At 43.0% G+C, this 20,371-nt stretch overlaps 1 protein-coding gene across 4 annotated transcripts in view; it reads left to right on the top strand.

The window, feature by feature from the left end:
- HTR4 (5-hydroxytryptamine receptor 4) overlaps nucleotides 1-18,033 on the top strand; it is a 209,055-nt gene extending 191,022 nt beyond the window's left edge. For 2 of the 4 annotated variants that reach the window (XR_012160260.1, XR_012160261.1), the window contains one exon: nucleotides 14,082-14,164. Coding sequence is in view for 1 of the 4 variants with exons in the window: in XM_073355855.1 (XP_073211956.1) it covers nucleotides 14,082-14,169 (88 nt within the window). In the remaining 3 variants the exon portion in view is untranslated. Of the gene's footprint in view, nucleotides 1-14,081 lie in introns of all 4 variants that reach the window. The other 2 variants (XM_073355855.1, XM_073355856.1) reach the window with 2 other exon arrangements.
- The last annotated feature ends 2,338 nt before the right edge of the window (nucleotides 18,034-20,371 follow it).

Genomic DNA, 20,371 nt, shown 5'->3' on the forward strand with positions numbered 1-20,371 from the left:
ATCCGTTAGTTGGGGAGAATAGCACTTACCTATCTAAATGGATGTTATAACTTACAGTATAAATACATTCAAGATTGTGCAGAGCTTAGATGGAGGCCAAATAAGTAAGACAGACAGGAGTTACTCTGGATTTTCCCTGGTGTAACTTAAAGCAGAAGTTGGGCCACAACTAATCAGTTGGGCCTGATTCTTAGCTCCTTACACACACAGCCTCCAAATGCCATATGTTTCAATGTATGCAGTGTTGTTGTTGCCATGTTCTGTGTGCCCCATCTACAGAGAAAATCATTGTTACCTACCTCAGAGTAAGTAGCTAAGTATCATTTAATGTTTAAAAAGAACTTTGCAGTCCTTGGATGAAAGATGTTACATGAGTGCAGATAATTAATGATTAATGTTATTGTTCTCATCTATTGCAAGCTCTGCTTGCTTTTGAACCGGCACCATTAAACAGGAATAAGGGGTATACCTTGTATATACTACGTCCCTGAAGAAATTTGCAATGTGTAACTATTTCTTCGATATTGTTAGGGGTAAAATTTTCAAAAGAACCTACGTGGCTTAGGGCCCAGATCCTCAAAGTCACTGGGTATTCAATGGGAGTTAAGTGCCTAAATACCTTTGAGGATCTGGGCCTTAGATGAATCTAAGTCTCATTGAAAGTCAGTGCAACTTCAGGTGCTTTTGAAAATGGGGTTTAGGCTTCTATGTCACTTAAGTGCTTTTGAAAATTTTACTCCATATCTTTTTTCCAGGCATTTTTCTACTGAAGAGTTGTAGCTTAATATCTACACTGTAAATGCTTTATGATAATATTGATATACTGTATATAGTTTTTATAGTTACTCAAGTATCACAGCTGAGAATTAAGCAAACAGAACTACTGGAAATTCAAGTCGGCAGGGCCTGGTGAAATTCATCCTATGGTATGTAAGGAACTAGTTGTTATCTAACTAGTTTTCTAATGGGGGAAAGGGTAGAGATAAATGAGCAGGGAGAGGAATGAGTGGGCTGGAGGCGGAGCAGCTCATCGTCCATTTTCCAAGTTCATAGAAGTAATTTGGGAAAGATAACACAGCCATGGGCTGCATAACCTTGCCCATGAAGTCCCCACTCACACATCTTGGGATCTCTGGGATCTACTGTGTTTCCCTTAACACTGTTAAACATGGGAAATACTACTTTTAAAAGTGAAGTGTTTCTTTCCTTTTGCCCCCTTTCTCCCCTTTCTAACTCTTTTGCAACTTCTTCCAGTTGGGGTTGGGATAAACCTGTGTCCCTGCCCAAAATGCTTCATGGCCTACTCTGCTTCAGCACAGCCTAAATGGGTCTCTTCGCCTCACCACTAATGCGGACATGAGTATATCACATTGTCAGCCCGAAACCTTGCCCACTTTCTCTTGCTACATCTGTAACTACTGCAGGAAAACACATTGTGAATTACAGTTTGCTACAAAATAAAGAATCAGAGAGGCTGATTTCCACCTGTGCCTGAAACAGGAATAAAGCAGAACAGATGCTTGATGGCCTGGAATAACTACCATACACAATCATCTTAATCTCGTCTCTATTTTTTTTTTATGTTGCAATTGTGAATTATGTTGTTTGCATTTGTAATTATGAGGACAAACAGATGGTGGAAGACTTATTTCAGAATGATGGGTCCATTAAAATAACCTACTTTGGGCTGCCAAGTGATTGGTCACTGTAATTCTGATGTGCTATAGCGAAGGGTTATTTCTCTCTCTCTCTCTCAGTGCATCAGAAGGGAACAGAGCTTTGAGAAATGGACACTATATTGGGTGACTGCTATAAAAGGGATGTTGTTAACAGCCACAGTGGGTCAGCACAGAATATGTCTGCAGACTATGTCTGTTTGCCAGAAGCTGGGAATGGATGACAGGGGATGGACCACTTGATGATTAGAACATAACATAGGAACATAAGAACGGCCATACTGTGTCCGACCAAAGGTCCATCAAGCCCAGTATCCTGTCCTCTGACATTGGCGAATGGCCGGTGCCCCAAAGGGAATGAACAGACAGGTTATCATCAAGTGATCTATGCCCTGTCACCCAATCCCAGCTTCTGGCAAACAGAGGCTAGGGACACCATTCCTGCCCATCCTGGCTAATAGCCATTGATGGACCTATCTTCCATGAATCTATCTAGCTCCGTTTTGAACCCTGTTATAGTATTGGCCTTCACAACAACCTCTGGCAAGGAGTTCCAGAGGTTGACAGTGTTTTGCGTGAAAAAATACTTTTGTGTGTTTGTTTTAAACCTGCTACCTATTAATTTCATTTGGTGGCCCCTTGTTCTTGTATTATGAGAAGGAGTAAATAACACTTCCTTATTTACTTTCTCGATACCACTCATGATTTTATAGACCTCTATCATATCCCCCCTTAGTCGCCTCTTTTCCAAGCTGAAAAGTCCCAGTCTTATTAATCTCTCCTCATATGGAAGCCGTTCAATACCCCTAATCATTTTTGTTGCCCTTTTTCTGAACCTTTTCCAATTCCAATAGATCTTTTTTGAGATGGGGCGACCACATCTGCACGCAGTATTCAAGGTGTGGGTGTACCATGGATTTATATAGAGGCAATATGATATTTTATGTCTTATTATCTATCCCTTTCTTGATGAATCCCAACATTCTGTTCACTTTTCTGACTGCTGCTGCACATTGAGTGGATGATTTCAGAAAACTATCCACAATGACTCCAAGATCTCTTTCTTGAATGGTAACAGCTGATTTAGACCCCATCATTGTATATGTATAGTTAGGATTATGTTTTCCAATGTGCTTTACTTTGCATTTATCAACATTAAATTTCATCTGCCATTTTGTTGCCCAGTCACCCAGTTTTGTGAGATCCTTTTGTAGCTCTTCACAGTCTGCCTGGGACTTAACTATCTTGAGTAGTTTTGTATCATCTGCAAATTTTGCCACCTCACTGTTTACCCCTTTTTCCAGATCATTTATGAATATGTTAAATAGGACTGGGTCCAGTGCAGATCCCTGGGGGAAACCACTATTTTCCTCTCTCCATTCTGAAAACTGACTATTTATTCCTACCCTTTGTTTCCTATCTTTTAACCAGTTACCAATCCATGAGAGAACCTTCCCTCTTATCCCATGACTGCTTATTTTGCTTAAGAGCCTTTGGTGAGGGATCTTGTCAAAGGCTTTCTGAAAATCTAAATACACTATATCCACTGGATATCCTTTGTCTGCATGCTTGTTCACCCCCTCAAAGAATTCTAGTAGATTGGTGAGGCATGATTTTCCTTTACAAAAAACCATGTTGACTATTTCCCAACAAATTATGTTCATCTATGTGTCTGACAATTTTGTTCTTTATGATAGTTTCAATCAATTTGCTTTGTAGTGAAGTGAGGCTTACTGGCCTGTAGTTGCCAGGGTCACCTCTGGAGCCTTTTTAAAAAATTGGCGTCACATTACCTATCCTCCAGTCATTTGTTTCAGAAGCTGATTTAAATGATAGGTTACAGCTGACAGTTAGTAGTCCTGCAATTTCACATCTGAGTTCCTTCAGAACTCTTGGGTGAATACCATCAGGTCCTGGAGACTGATTACAGTTTAGTTTATCAATTTGTTCCAAAACCTCCTCTAATGACATCTCAATTTGGGACAGTTCCTCAGATCTGTCACCCAAAAAGAGTGGCTCAGGTTTGGGAATCTCCCTCTTGATGATTACCTGTTCTGGGTGACTGGGGCACCTGGCATTGGCCACTGTTGGAAGATAGGATACTGGGCTAGATGGACCTTTGGTCTGACCCAATATGGCCATTCTTATGTTCTTATGTATCAGTCTCCTAAGAAAAGGCAGTCATGGAAGGTTATTAGACCAACACAGTTTTCAACCCTAAGAGGTGCCCTCAACTCCTGATTCACCTTGTTTGTTGGGTTCCAGTGATATATGGCCACCACCCCACCCACCTCCCCTCTTGTTCTGATTTCACTCAAACGCTCCTACTACAGTTTGTCTGCATAATGTAGTTGGGACTTAAGTCTTCTTGAACCTGTTAGGATCTAATCATAGAAGAAGTCCTAGGTCTTCAAATTTTTCAGCATCTCGGGATGCTTCTATCTCTGTTGCCTTTCAGGACATCCTGCTTAAGGACATCCTGCCTGCCTTTATCTACCCACAGTGACAGGGTACTCAACATGTCTGACAATAACAGAGGCTCCTTGGAATCTCATACTGGAATTGGAAGTGGCCATCTGTCAACCCAGGCTCCTTTCTTGAAATCTCATTTCACCATCTCCCTCTCCTTTATTTTGTGGGGTGCTTCAACTTTGCCATCTACTGGACATTCTGCTCAGACAGACAATAATGTGTATTTTAGATCTTTTGGATTATTTTGTCTCTGAGCCTTCTGTGCCACTGCTTTTCATATTAAGACTTCAGGATCTGATCTAACAAAAATAAAGGCAGAGATGCGTGTCAAGGCCTCTTTAGGTTGCAATGCTCTGTACTGACCCAGCTCAGAGTGTTACCTACATTCCAGCCCTGTTACCACACCCCATTTATGTGCACTTGTTCCCACTTAGGCTTCAGCACACAACTCCATAGCAATTAGCATAATCCATTACACTAGAGAGGTTTGGGGGCTGCCCAGTGTAACTGCCTTTGGTAAGCTGTTCCAAAATGAAGCTTCTCTCATCAGACAGGTTCTTCACAGCCCTCATCAGAAGAGAAACAGCTGAGGGTTTTGTTCCTCCTCCACTCATCAGTTATGAAACAGAAGACCAGAGTAATCAGCATCACTCCTACCCACAGTTATGACACAGCTACAGGATCCATTAGTACTTCACTGATGCAATTCAAATACTTTCAGGGCACAGATGGAGAACTAAGTGTAATGATACAAGGCTGCTGTTGAGTTGAGCCCCCAGAGTGCGGGGTACAGGTGGAGCAGGGGGCAGCTGAAAGGCTGGCTGCATTTGCTACCAAGCTTCATCAGGGATCCCTGAGATCACTACTATTTCTGGTTTATTTAAAAATGTATTTTAACTTGAAGCCTGCTAATTGTCATGTAGCAAGTCTATGTAACTGTATGTTCCTGTGAGAGTTACCCTGAACCTCCGTCCGCTCCAATCATCTGTTACACCCACTTGTTGGATCTAAATTAGATTGTAAACCCATGAGGGCAGGCACTGTCTTTTAATATGTCTGGCCAGAGCTCAGCACAATGGGGTTTCTATCTTGTGCTACAGTGATGCAAATAGTAATATGTTCAACTCTCCTAGAGTTCAGATTTAAAATTTTCTTGGTACCCAAATCCCAAAGTGGGGACAGATTATTTTTAAACAGGTGTATTACATAGCAGACAGAATGTTCTTACTATGTACTAGGGGCTGGTGTATACTGCAAACTTACATTGGCATAGCTACGTCTCTCAGGGGTGTGAAAAATCCACAGCACTGAGAGAAGCCATTAAGCCAGCCTAACCCCTGGTGTAGACAGTGTAAGAGAGAACCCCTTCCACTGCTGTAATGTGGTGCAACTGTGCCGCGGTAGCATTTTAAGTGTAGACATAGCCTAGGTCTTACAAGGCTGTGCGGTCCATGAAAAAGGCAAGGGGTTCCAGCTAAGTTAAAGCATTTGATTCAGCAAATGTGTGAATTAAAACAGATGTACCTACGAACTGTGCACAGTCCCAACTCAGATACTTACAAAACCACATATACACTAACACAGCTACGTGCAGAACACAAATGTTCAATGTACGTGGAGAAGCAAAAGCACAGATGTACAAACACAAAACAAACATGCACCTACAGAGACTTTTACTACCCTCAGGTGATACAAAAAACCCCTCTCTTTCTCTGTAAATATTGATGATGAAAAACTGTTTCCTTCATTTTCTAGGTGGGGTACAGAATTAACAAACCCCCAATCAAATCAAATCTTTCCAAGCCTAGTCTGTAAGCAGCTGCAGAACTTGGTATAAGTCTTCCACAAATGTTTCCCCACCATAAAAACAGAAACCAGGCTCCCGTGAATTGAAAATAAAGTTTCCTATTCAGAAAGCACTTGATACTATAAACAGGCAGATTCGGGGGTGATTACCAAACGGAGAGCAGATGTGGCTGCACTCCCTGGAATAGGTTTAAGGAGGCAGAGGTATTCTCTGTCAATCTGTCCTCAGCAAGGCTTAGATTGATGCTTTCGCCATGCTTGGAGGGTTCTGAGTATTTTGCTTTTGGGTTTTTTCTCTGCTGTTGTTACACTTTGGGAATAAATATTTTTATTTGTAAAGGTTAACAAGACTTGAGCCAGCAATAAGCCCAATGTTTATTCAACGGCTTCGAAAAGTGCAGGTAGCTGCCACGCATGAGTTCCCTTCTGTAGTCCATTAGTGAGACAGCTCGAGCCAGCAGGGGCCATCTTCACTCCCCACAGGGTTTTCATGTGCTGTGCCTGCTATTGCAGCCCAAATCCTTGCATGTTGTTCGTGACATTGTTCCAGGTGTGGAGTGGCCCCTTGTCCTTGTGGTAGCCACCAAGGTTAATTTAATGTAAGATTACAGACTTGAATCAAGCCAGGGTTCTTGAGATGACGATGGATATGAGTGTGAGGGCTAGGCCCGGGCTATTGTTAAAGTTAAGAGGACTGATTCTACAGTGCTTTTACATTTTCTCTGCTGGCATGTAATGCTGTATATGGCCATTGGAGAATTCCCTTGGTGTAGGGGGCATCCTGGGCAGGTATAGTCAGTGTAGCTAGCTTTATACTACCCTCACAGAGACCCAGGTGTAAGGGGCATGCCAGGGAATGGGGACAGGCATGTTCCTGTTCTCCAGCTATTTCTGCCTGCTAGAAGGGTGCCGGCACCCTTGGTAGTGGAGCACAACATAGAGTAGCCCTCAGAAAGAGGCGGTACAAAAGTGTCAAACCACTATTTACCCCAGCCCCCGCACCACGCTCAGGATGGGAATTGGGAAGAATTTGGCCCCTTGACTAGAACAAATCCTGGGTCTAATGTTGGGCTCAGGATTAAAGTTCACATCCAGGAAGCTCAGCCACCATAGCACATTGAGCTTCATTCCAGGGTTAGCTCATGTTATTCTTGCAGGTGACACACCACCCTGGTCTGTCACCTCTGTGAGACAACTTTCCAGGGGCTTTTCTTCTAGGGCAGAGATGCCCACCTTTGCTTCTGCTGGCTTCTTCCCTGCTTTGGTTTTAATACTATAAAGCCCCATAAATAATCTTCTAGTCTCCCCACCGTGATGACAGATAATTCTATAGGGAGCCTTCTCAACTAATTCCTCCAAGTTTCAACGTTCCCATTGGAAGGAGCGGGACAAGCAGGCACAACAGACTCCCACAGTTCTGGGGACTGTTTTGCAGCACAGGGTAGCTGGGGGAGCCAAAGACTACTAACGATCTTGGCTTTGCTTCCCTAATTGTACAAATCAGTATGGGGGGGCGGGGGGAGGGGAAGAGAGAGGAGAGTGGGTGATCAGCTGACAGTTTAACGGAGAAACTGCAAGAAAGCTGTAGCTCACGAAAGCTCATGCTCAAATAAATTGGTTAGTCTCTAAGGTGCCACAAGTACTCCTTTTCTTTTTGCGAATACAGACTAACACGGCTGTTCCTCTGAAACCTGCAAGAAAGTTATATCCTATTGGTGATTATTTTCCTTGTATTTGGTGAATTCCCAAGATATTTTAGGATCACAGCCTCCTCATTTTGATCCTGAATCTGTCAAGGATTTATCCAGACAGTCACCTCAACTGTGCCGAAAGCTAATTCCAACCATTTAATTAAAAAGCCCATTTTACTGTCAGAAACAGTGTGTGCTGGAGAAGCAATTATCTCCAAATTGGTCATGATCACAATTAAAATACCATTTTGCAAGCATGCAAACAGCCTGAGGCAGAAGTTCCTTTATGGGTAATAATGGCTCTCCTTTATTGGGCATTATTGCTGGGTGATTTGTGGTCTGAAATGAAATGGCAAGAGCACTCTTTACTGAGTTAGGGGAGGAGTCAGCTTCAGACATGATAGGAAGAGTGGGGAGCTATTTTGAATGGAGTTTGATATACCAGCATTTAAAAATCCCATACTAGAGACTCATTGTAGGTAGCAGAACTGAGCAAATAATTTGCAGTGAATAATTTACTCAATGAGTTTAGCCTCTTTTTCTGTTCGTGGATTGTGATTTTCTCAGATTTATTCATTATTCAAACCTACTTGACAAATATCTCGTGACATATTTATCCTGACTATTCAGAATCCATGTATGTTGCTTAATTGTGATTGGTGAGAGAAGTCACATGGCATGTTGTTTCCCAATTGGATGACTACACATGTGCTTCAAGTGTCAGTAAATGTAAAATTCAGTTGCACAAATGCTTGTGCATTTCCATTTGAAATGTGCTTTCTGTGAATGTTTGTGCCTGTAAAGTGAAGATGATGATCCCAGAGAGCAGACTGAATAAAGTGTTGTAATCTGAGATTGGCAGGGCCCTATGATCTTCTACATCTGGACTTTAAAGGTTAGCAGTGTAATAGTTAAGCAGTCTGAAGTGTCATATGAAAGGAGAAATCACTGAGAAACCATCACATAGCACAGTAGTCCTCCAATGGAAAAGTCCTTAGGCAGTATATTTATGAAACCTTCCAGGCATCAATAGTACAGAACATCTATTATTCCCTTGTTTTAGTTTTCACACCGTGGCATGATTGCTCATTGTGATACAGAATGCTTCTCCCTCCCCCATATGCTCATCTCCCAAGATGGCAAACAGTTGGAATTTTTGGGCCAAGCACCAGAAGCAATATGAAAGTAAATTTCTGCCCTGAGAGATTCTACAGCACACTAACAGTTTCTCTTTAGCTCACACATTTTTCGTACAGATGGCACCTTCTTCTGCTAAAATGCCAAATGTGGACAATTCCTTTCTGACTGCAAGCAGAGCTGCATGATATGCTGCCTCCTTTGAGTGTCTTGTATGAAGCCACTTTTCAATAGCTGCCTCTCCTGCTGCTGAACAGACTGTGCATCATCCTGCAGCATGGCTTCCATGCTCGCAGAGTACATGGTCTCTCTTAACTCAGCTGTAGCACAGATCCTGGCTTGCTGATGTTTCCTTGGTGGAGCTTCTTGCACAAATGAGTTCAGTCTGACTTGGCACAATATACAATCATCAAGTCTGCAAATTGTTCTTCCATTTTTAGTGACAGAAAGGACCATTATGTTAATCTTGTCTGACTTCCTGTCTAGCACAGGCCATAGCATTTCATAGAATCATAGAATCTCAGGGTTGGAAGGGACCTCAGGAGGTCATCTAGTCCAACCTCCTGCTCAAAGTAGGACCGATCCCCAATTAAATCATCCCAGCCAGGGCTTTGTCAAGCCTGACCTTAAAAACTTCTAAGGAAGGAGATTCCACCACCTCCCTAGGTAACCCATTCCAGTGTTTCACCACCCTCCTAGTGAAAAAGTTTTTCCTAATATCCAACCTAAATCTTCCACACTGCAACTTAAGACCATTACTCCTTGTTCTGTCATCTGCTACCACTGAGAACAGTCTAGAGCCATCCTTTTTGGAACCCCCTTTCAGGTAGTTGAAAGCAGCTATCAAATCCCCCCTCATTCTTCTCTTCCGTAGACTAAACATCCCCAGTTCCCTCAGCCTCTCCTCATAACTCATGTGTTCCAGTCCCCTAATCATTTTTGTTGCCTTCCGCTGGACTCTTTCCAATTTTTCCACATCCTTCTTGTAGTGTGGGGCCCAAAACTGGACACAGTACTCCAGATGAGGCCTCACCAGTGTTGAATAGAGGGGAACGATCACGTCCCTCGATCTGCTGGCAATGCCCCTACTTATACATCCCAAAATGCCATTGGCCTTCTTGGCAACAAGGGCACACTGTTGACTCATATCCAGCTTCTTGTCCACTGTAACCCCTAGGTCCTTTTCTACAGAACTACTAACCTAGCCATTTGGTCCCTAGTCTGTAGCGGTGCATTGGATTCTTCCGTCCTAAGTGCAGGAGTCTGCACTTGTCCTTGTTGAACCTCATCAGATTTCTTTTGGCCCAATCCTCCAATTTGTCTAGGTCCCTCTGTATCCTGTCCCTACCCTCCAGCGTATCTACCTCTCCTCCCAGTTTAGTGTCATCTGCAAACTTGCTGAGGGTGCAATCCACGCCATACTCCAGATCATTTATGAAGATATTGAACAAAACTGGCCCCAGGACCAACCCTTGGGGCACTCCACTTGATACCGGCTGCTAACTAGACATGGAGCCATTGATCACTACCCGTTGAGCCTGACAATCTAGCCAGCTTTCTAGCCACCTTATAGTCCACTCATCCAGCCCATACTTCTTTAACTTGCTGGCAAGAATACTGTGGGAGACCGTGTCAAAAGCTTTGCTAAAGTCAAGGAACAGCACGTCCACTGCTTTCCCTTCATCCACAGAACCAGTTATCTCATCATAGAAGGCAATTAGATTAGTCAGACATGACTTGCCCTTGGTGAATCCATGCTGACTGTTCCTGATCACTTTCCTCTCCTCTAAGTGCTTCAGAATTGATTCCTTGAGGACCTGCTCCATGATTTTTCCAGAGACTGAGGTGAGGCTGACTGGCCTGTAGTTCCCAGGATCCTCCTTCTTCCCCTTTTTAAAGATGGGCACTAAATTAGCCTTTTTCCAGTTGTCCAGGACTTCCCCCGATCGCCATGAGTTTTCAAAGATAATGGCCAATGGCTCTGCAATCACATCCACCAACTCCTTTAACACTCTCGGATGCAACACATCCGGCCCCATGGACTTGTGCACGTCCAGCTTTTCTAATTAGTCCCGAACCACTTCTTTCTCCACAGAGGGCTGGTCACCTCCTCCCCATGCTGTGCTGCCCAGTGCAGCAGTCTGGGAGCTGACCTTGTTCGTGAAGACAGAGGCAAAAAAAGCATTGAGTACATTAGCTTTTTCCACATCCTCTGTCACTAGGTTGCCTCCCTCATTCAGTAAGGGGCCCACACTTTCCTTGACTTTCTTCTTGTTGCTAACATACCTGAAGAAACCCTTCTTGTTACTCTTAACATCTCTTGCTAGCTGCAACTCCAGGTGTGATTTGGCCTTTCTGATTTCACTCCTGCATGCCCAAGCAATAAATATTTTTATACTCATCCCTGGTCATTTGTCCAATCTTCCACTTCTTGTAAGCTTCTTTTTTGTATTTAAGATCAGCAAGGATTTCACTGTTAAGCCAAGCTGGTCACCTGCCATATTTACTATTCTTTCTACACATCGGGATGGTTTGTCCCTGTAACCTCAATAAGGATTCTTTAAAATACAGCCAGCTCTCCTGGACTCCTTTCCCCCTCATGTTATTCTCCCAGGGGATCTTGCCCATCAGTTCCCTGAGGGAGTCAAAGTCTGCTTTTCTGAAGTCCATGGTCCGTATTCCGCTGCTTTCCTTTCTTCCTTGTGTCAGGATCCTGAACTCGACCATCTTATGGTCACTGCCTCCCAGGTTCCCATCCACTTTTGCTTCCCTGACTAATTCTTCCCGGTTTATGAGCAGCAGGTCAAGAAAAGCTCTGCCCCTAGTTGGTTCCTCCAGCACTTGCACCAGGAAATTGTCTCTTACACTTTCCAAAAATGTCCTGGATTGTCTGTGCACCGCTGTATTGCTCTCCCAGCAGATATCAGGGTGATTGAAGTCTCCCATGAGAACCAGGGCGTGCGATCTAGTAACTTCTGCGAGTTGCCAGAAGAAAGCCTCGTCCACCTCATCCCCCTGGTCCGGTAGTCTATAGTAGACCTTAGAGACTAACCAATTTATTTGAGCATAAGCTTTCGTGAGCTACAGCTCACTTCATCGGATGCATACTGTGGAAAGTGTAGAAGATCTTTTATACACACAAAGCATGAAAAAATACCTCCCCCCACCGCACTCTCCTGCTGGCAATAGCTTATCTAAAGTGATCACTCTCCTTACAATGTGTATGATAATCAATTGGGCCATTTCCAGCACAAATCCAGGTTTTCTCATCCCCCCCCCCCCACACACACACACAAACCCACTCTCCTGCTGGTAATAGCTTATCTAAAGTGACCACTCTCCTTACAATGTGTATGATAATCAAGGTGGGCCATTTCCAGCACAAATCCAGGGTTTAACAAGAACGTCTGAGGGAGTAGGGGTTAGGAAAAACAAGGGGAAATAGGTTACCTTGCATAATGACTTAGCCACTCCCAGTCTCTATTCAAGCCTAAGTTAATTGTATCCAATTTGCAAATGAATTCCAATTCAACAGTTTCTCGCTGGAGTCTGGATTTGAAGTTTTTTTGTTGAAGAATTGCAACTTTCATGTCTGTAATCGCGTGACCAGAGAGATTGAAGTGTTCTCCGACTGGTTTATGAATGTTATAATTCTTGACATCTGATTTGTGTCCACTTATTCTTTTACGTAGAGACTGTCCAGTTTGACCAATGTACATGGCAGAGGGGCATTGCTGGCACATGATGGCATATATCACATTGGTGGATGTGCAGGTGAACGAGCCTCTGACAGCGTGGCTGATGTTATTAGGCCCTGTGATGGTGTCCCCTGAATAGATATGTGGGCACAGTTGGCAACGGGCTTTGTTGCAAGGATAGGTTCCTGGGTTAGTGGTTCTGTTGTGTGGTATGTGGTTGCTGGTGAGTATTTGCTTCAGGTTGGGGGTGCTGTCTGTAGGCAAGGACTGGCCTGTCTCCCAGGATTTGTGAGAGTGTTGGGTCATCCTTCAGGATAGGTTGTAGATCCTTAATAATGCGTTGGAGGGGTTTTAGTTGGGGGCTGAAGGTGACGGCTAGTGGCGTTCTGTTATTTTGTTTGTTAGGCCTGTCCTGTAGTAGGTGACTTCTGGGAACTCTTCTGGCTCGATCAATCTGTTTCTTCACTTCCGCAGGTGGGTATTGTAGTTGTAAGAATGCTTGATAGAGATCTTGTAGGTGTCTGTCTCTGTCTGAGGGGTTGGAGCAAATGTGGTTGTATCGCAGAGCTTGGCTATAGACGATGGATCGTGTGGTGTGGTCAGGATGAAAGCTGGAGGCATGTAGGTAGGAATAGCGGTCAGTAGGTTTCCGGTACAGGGTGGTGTTTATGTGACCATCGTTTATTAGCACTGTAGTGTCCAGGAAGTGGATCTCTTGTGTGGACTGGACCAGGCTGAGGTTGATGGTGGAATGGAAATTGTTGAAATCATAGTGGAATTCCTCAAGGGCTTCTTTTCCATGGGTCCAGATGATGAAGGTGTCATCAATATAGCGCAAGTAGAGTAGGGGCGTTAGGGGACGAGAGCTGAGGAAGCATTGTTCTAAGTCAGCCATAAAAATGTTGGCATACTGTGGGGCCATGCGGGTACCCATAGCAGTGCCACTGATCTGAAGGTATATATTGTCCCCAAATGTAAAATAGTTATGGGTAAGGACAAAGTCACAAAGTTCAGCCACCAGGTTAGCCGTGACATTATCGGGGATAGTATTCTTGACGGCTTGTAGTCCATCTTTGTGTGGAATGTTGGTGTAGAGGGCTTCTACATCCATAGTGAGATTACTAGCAATCAATAGTTTTTAGTGTATGGTTCACGTGACTCAGAGGGTAGGTCTCTGTGTCACTCTAAAGGACACATACATTCCAAGCCAAAGCAAAGTGATTTTTTAATACTTGCTTTAAACAGATTCAATTCTGTGTTGACAACTCAGTCACCAACATCCACCCCAGAATCCTGGGTCTCCTAATTCATTAGCTTGGTTTGTTATGGGTACGTGTTATAGCTCAGACCTACATGAACCAGCAGGTTCCTACTTTGCAGGGGTTGGGGTTAACATTAGGGTCACAGACATCTTCTGCCATCATGAACAGGGTTTGGATTTACATTTTACTTGGCAGGTGGAGCATGGAAACGGGATATTGGGAGCACTGTGAAGTCACACTGCCTGGGTCTCAGACTCTCCTGAGAAAAGAAAAGGCTCAGTCTGTCCTTTTTAATTTGCTCTAGTGACTCCTATTTGTTTTGCTTTTCCCCCCACCTAGGTACACAGTTTTACGTAATGGGCATCATCAGGAACACGAGAAGCTTCCCATCCACAATGACCCAGAATCCCAGGAGTCCTGTTTCTAATGAAGACCCTGGCAGGGGAACCGCACACCTGCACACCAGATGATTTTGAGCAGCAGGATTCTAACGCAAGCTCATATGTCTGCATTTCCATGGTGCTTCCTGTATTGATTTGATAGGAATGGCGAACAGCATGAATATGGTCACTGATGAGGCTGAGGGGACGCAATGTGCAGAACTATTGAGGAGACCTCTCTGTTGCTTCAGGAGGATGTCTGGACTTTATTAACGCAGCAGGGCCTTAGTGCTTTTCTGTCAGTGCTTTTCAGAGGTGTGCAAACTTCCATCCCTGTATACAAAAAGCACACACACAGGCCTTCGCACACACATACCCACACTGAGATTTATGCTTTTTCACCAGCTGCCATTTTTTGCTGCATGTCTCCTCTTTGTTTTGTGGCAACAATATTGTGATCTTAAAGATTTCAAAGTCTGACTTGAAGTGGTAATGCTGAACTGCAGTAAATGCCTCCTGTGTCTGCTCAAGGTCACACCTACGCCTAACATGGTGCTGTCAGGAGAGATGTAGTGCTTATGTTTTCTTTCTGAAAAGAAGAGGAATTCTTTTCCTTCTCAGTTACCTTCAATGGTGAGATCTGTCAGTGTGAGCTGACAATTCCCCCTGTCCAGTGCAATATCAAATAGAAACAGTGTTTCCCTGTAGATACTTTCCAGTGAGGGTCCTCTCCAAGATCTCTGGTAAAAGAGCCAATGAGCAAAAATAGCCCATGAGGATCTAAAATGCAGCCCACAGAGACATATAATCTTTGATATGGAGACATGGCCCACAGAGACTGCAAGTCCCAGCAAGTGCTGCTCTATATTAGCCAGAAAACAGTAGTCACAATCTGCCCCATTTTCTACCTGTTAGATGCAGTAGTCCTTATTTGGGCAAACTTTGGGCATCCCGCCTGTGAAAGAAGGGTTGATCAAGAGACATAGTCCTTAGGGAATATCAATCTGTGATAGCTCACTAAGTGCCATGTTGATAAATATATGTCATCTAAAGAGCTTTTCTAGCTACAATTGGAAGACAAACTCTTACTTGGGTGTTTTGCTTTTTCTTCCCTCCCTGTTTCCAGCTGTGAGGCTTAAAAAAAAAAAGCTTCAGAACTTTCAAATGTTGCCCTATGCACCTGTCCTTTTACAATAATCTCATATCCTGCATGCAGATATTACTACATTCCTTGTAGGCAGCTTCCTCCTTTGCATGTAAATGTAAATGCAGGCAACACTGTAGATCAAGGAACCCTGGGAGTCTGATTTTCGTGCAGTGGGAAATACACAGGTTCTAAACCGTGAGCCTGTAACCTCCTTAGATGAAGATCTAACCCAAAGATGACGGCCTTAGCCTGGAAAACAGAAATGTATTTTGTTACATTGTGTAATCATGTACAGATTTTTTTTTAATGTAAAGAAAAAAGTTGACATTATTTATTATTATTTTTAAAAAGAAGTGTTTTTCCCATTCTAAGCTTCTAAAACATGGGAGTTTAACATAAATATAATTATTGTTATTTTATTAATGATCTGTTGCTATGTGACAGGTATCTACTGTAAAAACAACCTGCTTTGAACAAAGAAAAAGTATTTCTGAGAAAGAGGATTTTGTGCATGATAACAGCAAGCAGCTTTCCAGCCGTGGTGTCTGATTAGCCTTCTCTTCCTTGAAGTGTTCTTTGCCCTTGGACAAACTCCATGCTAAAGTTTCTCATCGTTGTCTTTTAAAAATCATTAGAGCACTGGCCAGGAATAGCCCTAATTAGATGAAATGGTAGAGCCAAACAATTTAAATTTAGAAAACCCAAAGAGGTTAGCAGAAGGCACAGAACTGTTGGCTTTGACACTTCATATTTTACTGAGGGCACTGGCAGCAAATATAAGATGTTCTAAGAGCGCGTGTGCCATAAATATAAAGGGAAGGGTAACAACCTTTATGTATGCAGTAAGATAAAATCCCTCTTGGCCAGAGGTACAGAATCCCCTTGCCTGTAAGGGTTAATCAGTTCAATTAACCTATTTGGCACCTGGCCAGAAGGACCAATGGGGAAAGAAGATACTTTCAAATGGGGGGTGGGGGGCCGGGAAAATTTGGTTTTGTGCTCTGTGTGTGTTCTCTCGGGAGACAAAGAGAGAGACCAAGCAAGTAATCCAGTTCCTACTGAATGATACCTCTAAAATTACAGGAATAGTAAGTAATAGCAAGGAAATGCGTTAGAGTATCTTTTATTTTAGCTTGTGAATTTTCCCTATGCTTAGAGGGAGGTTTATCCCTGTTTTTTGTAACTTTAAAGTTTTGCCTAGAGGGGAATTCTCTCTGTTTTGAATCTGATTACCCTGTAAAATTACCTTCCATCCTGATTTTACAGAGGTGCTTCTTTTACTTTTTTTTCTTTATAATAAAGTCCTGTTTTTTTTAAGAATCTGATTGGGTTTAGTGTCCTAAAAACCCAGGGATTTTGTCTGTGCTCACCTGTACCAATTGGTGAGGATATTATTCTCAAGCCTCCCCAGGAAAGGGGGTGAAGGGGCTTAGGGGGAATATTTTGGGGAATAGGAACTCCAAGTGGTTCTTTTCCTTGAATCTTTGTTTAACTCACTTGATGGTGGCAGTGAATACCGTCCAAGGATAAGAAGGGACTTGTGCCTTGGGGAAGTTTTAACTTAAGCTGGTAGAAATAAGCTTAGGGGGTCTTTCATGCGGGTCCCCACATTTGTACCCCAGAGTTCAGAGTGGGGAGGGAACCCTGACAGCTCATGAGAGACACAATTTGAGATAAATACTGGTTCATCACAAAGGCCCAGGTATAGGTTGGCTTTTCAAAAGTGCTCAGGATTGGCCTAATTCTGCTCCCATTGAAGTTAATGATACAACTTCCATTGACTTCAATGGGAGAAGGGTTAGGCCATTGCTGAGTGCTTTTGAGAAGATCATCCCCAAGCAACTTTACTCCTGTGATTTAGTTCTCAGTGAAACTTTTCATGTGAACAGTGTTTGCAGGATTGAGTTCTGTGACAGTAGCCCAAGCAGTGTTGGGACCTTGCATTCATCCTAAGTGGCAAACAAACCAACGAAAAACCAAGTAAACCCTTTTCTCTTGCCCCATAAAAAGGCACTGAAAAAGATCAGTGGAAGATTTCTGTGAGTGAGATGAGACCCGTAGCATGGTGACATGTGCAATCGAGTTTCATTTTTCCTTCTTTCGCTCTTGGAGTATTATGTTTTCCTAATGTATTCTAATGTGCTTTAAGAGTATATCTCATCTTAATTTAAAATAAAATCCAGAACACTGTTTTACTCACTCATGGCAAATGTGCAAGGGGGTTCTAAATGGGACATTTGATTCACAAGCCAAAATAATCAGCCGCTCTGAAACAAGAAGTACTCCTGTTCTAAAACCTCTTAGTACATTTAGGAAATGTAAATGTCCATGATTTGGGTCACTTCTGGCTAATGACTGGTTGGTACCAAAGTGTAAGAGGTTTCATGTAAGTTAACCTGTCACTAGCCACTTGGCAGCTATTATTTTATAACTACTCAATAGTTTCAGCAACGCTTCTCTGGTCAAAGTAAATCATATTTTCAAACACCACAGCAATGTAGTGCTTCTCTGGAGAACAGGAGGTCTCTTGGTTGGAACCAATCCTTGTTTTTCTCCTTCTCTGAAGTTTCAGTTGCTGCTCATTGATTGACTTCCGTGGTTTGTGAGTTCATAATTTCAATGACCATTCTGGATAGTGATTTCCATGCCACTTTGGAGCACAGGCCCGGAGACCTGGTCTCAATCTGATTCAGCATAGCAGAAGTACGGTGCTGAATAGTATGTAATGCATAAGCCATTGAAAAAAATAAAATTCCTCTATGTATATTACTGTCTAGTTCACTCCAATTTGTTTGCATTGTTTACACTGTATTTACATGGGACGACCCAATTGGAGGAGCATTCCCAAGTGGCTATAGCACCTCTTGGTGATGCTACGTGAGAGGCAGTGCCTTTCTGGTTAGTGCTATTACACTTAGTGGGAAAGCTATGCAGTTCTGAACAATTATACCATACCGTGATCGGGGAGGAAGCAATAAGACATGAATTCTAAGTGCTTTGGACTGCTCAATGACTGTAACAATCATCCTGAAACATCAGGGCAGCACTTTATCACCACAGTTATGGAAGGAAATCAACATTCAAAAGTTAGGAAAATCAGACTGGATACATAGCATGTTACAGCTAGTCAGAAAGGTCCAGTTTTTTAAAGAGGATCAGATCCTCAGCTTGTGTAAATCAACAGATCCCCACTGACGATGGATCTATGACAGCTAAGCATCTGGCCCAGAGTGCTGAAGTTGTTTCCTCATTTGCTATCTAGTGAATCAGTGTCGGGCCTGATTCTCCCCTGCCTGGCATCCTGTGTCATCATTTACACCAGTGCAAAGTTAGTGTAAAAAGCCACACAAGCAAGTTGGTATGGTTTTACACCTGCTTTGCACTGCCTGTAAGTGACTATGCAAATCAGGGGACAATCGAACCTCAGCTGAGAAAATACTATGGGTTACACAACAAGATCCTTAAAGTTTCCTTATCCTTAACAAGTCTGGGCTTGTGCTTCAAGACCTTCTCGCTCTTTGCCCACCTCCTTCAGACCTCTCTCCAAAATGCACTTTTTTCATCTCCCAATGAATCCCTATCCTGTGTTATGTACACGACCCAGCTTTCTCTAATACTCTGACTCCCTTGCTATGTAGTGAGTGTCATGGTGAGAATTTTAAAAATAATGATATTTTACCCATCTTCCTTTCAAAAACCTATTTCTGTAGGGTGAGAACAGGTATAATTTTGTGAGACTGATCTGTAGGGCTAGTATCAATTCTCAGAGTATCTCACTGAACATCACAGAGCTGAGAGGAGAGTTTCTTTCTTTCTTTCTTTATGTTCATTCTAAAACCACGGTAAACATCTGATAAAGTGAGCTGTAGCTCACGAAAGCTCATGCTCAAATAAATTGGTTAGTCTCTAAGGTGCCACAAGTACTCCTTTTATTCTTGCATTTTAACCAATGACCAAATTCTTTACCGCCTCATCTGTGCACTTCAGCACTAACCATCAAACTGCTGCATTGCAAAATTTACCTTCCTGCATCATTTTGCATTCTTGGGCATGCAATAAGTCCCTGAAGTGTAGACTATGAGCCTCACTGTAATTCTGACTGTTAGATCCTTAGATATCCAGCCTTTGGCCAGAGATTAAGGGCTAGCATCACGGCTAACTGGTCGAAAGTTGGCTGCTCAACTCATTGCTAACCTCCCATCTTCAGAGGATTGCTCTGTTGCCAACACAACTGATTTTGCAGACTTTCCTAGATCCTGGAGGAGGAACTACTTTCTGATCCGTCATGGAGTCTGCTAGTGGGGCTCCTGCCGAGATATGCAAATCCAAAGTCTCACTGAGCGCACTTCAGAAAGTTTGGTAATGGTAAAAGAGGATGGGCAAAGGAATGAGATAATTACTTCCAGGGACAGATTGGAGATATCGTCTAACTCTCACCTGCCTGGAGAAGCTTCCTTTAGGTGGGTTTCAGAGAGTATAAAGTTCTCGATATATAATGTTATGTAGAGCAGTGTCATCACATGCCCTCTTCAGTGTGGGAAATTTTCATCTCACAGGAAGATGATTGGGTCTCCCCCCGAATTCAGTCACCGTTTTGCTGTAGAAGCATAATAAATGACTGCACCACAAATAGGGAAAAGTTGGTGCCTGCAAAATGGAAGCTCTGAGACAGAGCGCAGAGGAGAGGCCATTCACTTTAATTAGCAGATGATCAAGACTGTCAGGAGGGACATGAGGCAATAACTGGATGACACATGACACATGCTCTGTAAAAGCCCAACATTTGACCCAGGTTAAAGTTGCAGATTATGGTGTCTGTCTAAACAGAAGAAAGAAAGAAATCCACTGCTCTTTGGCTAAGAAATTTATGTAGGACCTACATAAAAGCAATATTCTGTGCTCTTCTATGCCTGCTGGGTTGAAGTGTACTGGCTAAGTTGTGGAGGGAGGACTGGAATAGTAGATAGTGCCAGATACTGGGATTGAAGTATATTGGCAGAGCTGTCTGGGGAACACTTATACAGCTCTTCCACACTTCCCATATCTAACCTGTTTTGAGCATTAAAATTCAGCAACACCTGAAAAATAATTGAAATATGATA

This window comes from Lepidochelys kempii, chromosome 8 (genome assembly GCF_965140265.1).
Source record: "Lepidochelys kempii isolate rLepKem1 chromosome 8, rLepKem1.hap2, whole genome shotgun sequence".
Taxonomy (NCBI): domain Eukaryota; kingdom Metazoa; phylum Chordata; order Testudines; family Cheloniidae; genus Lepidochelys; species Lepidochelys kempii.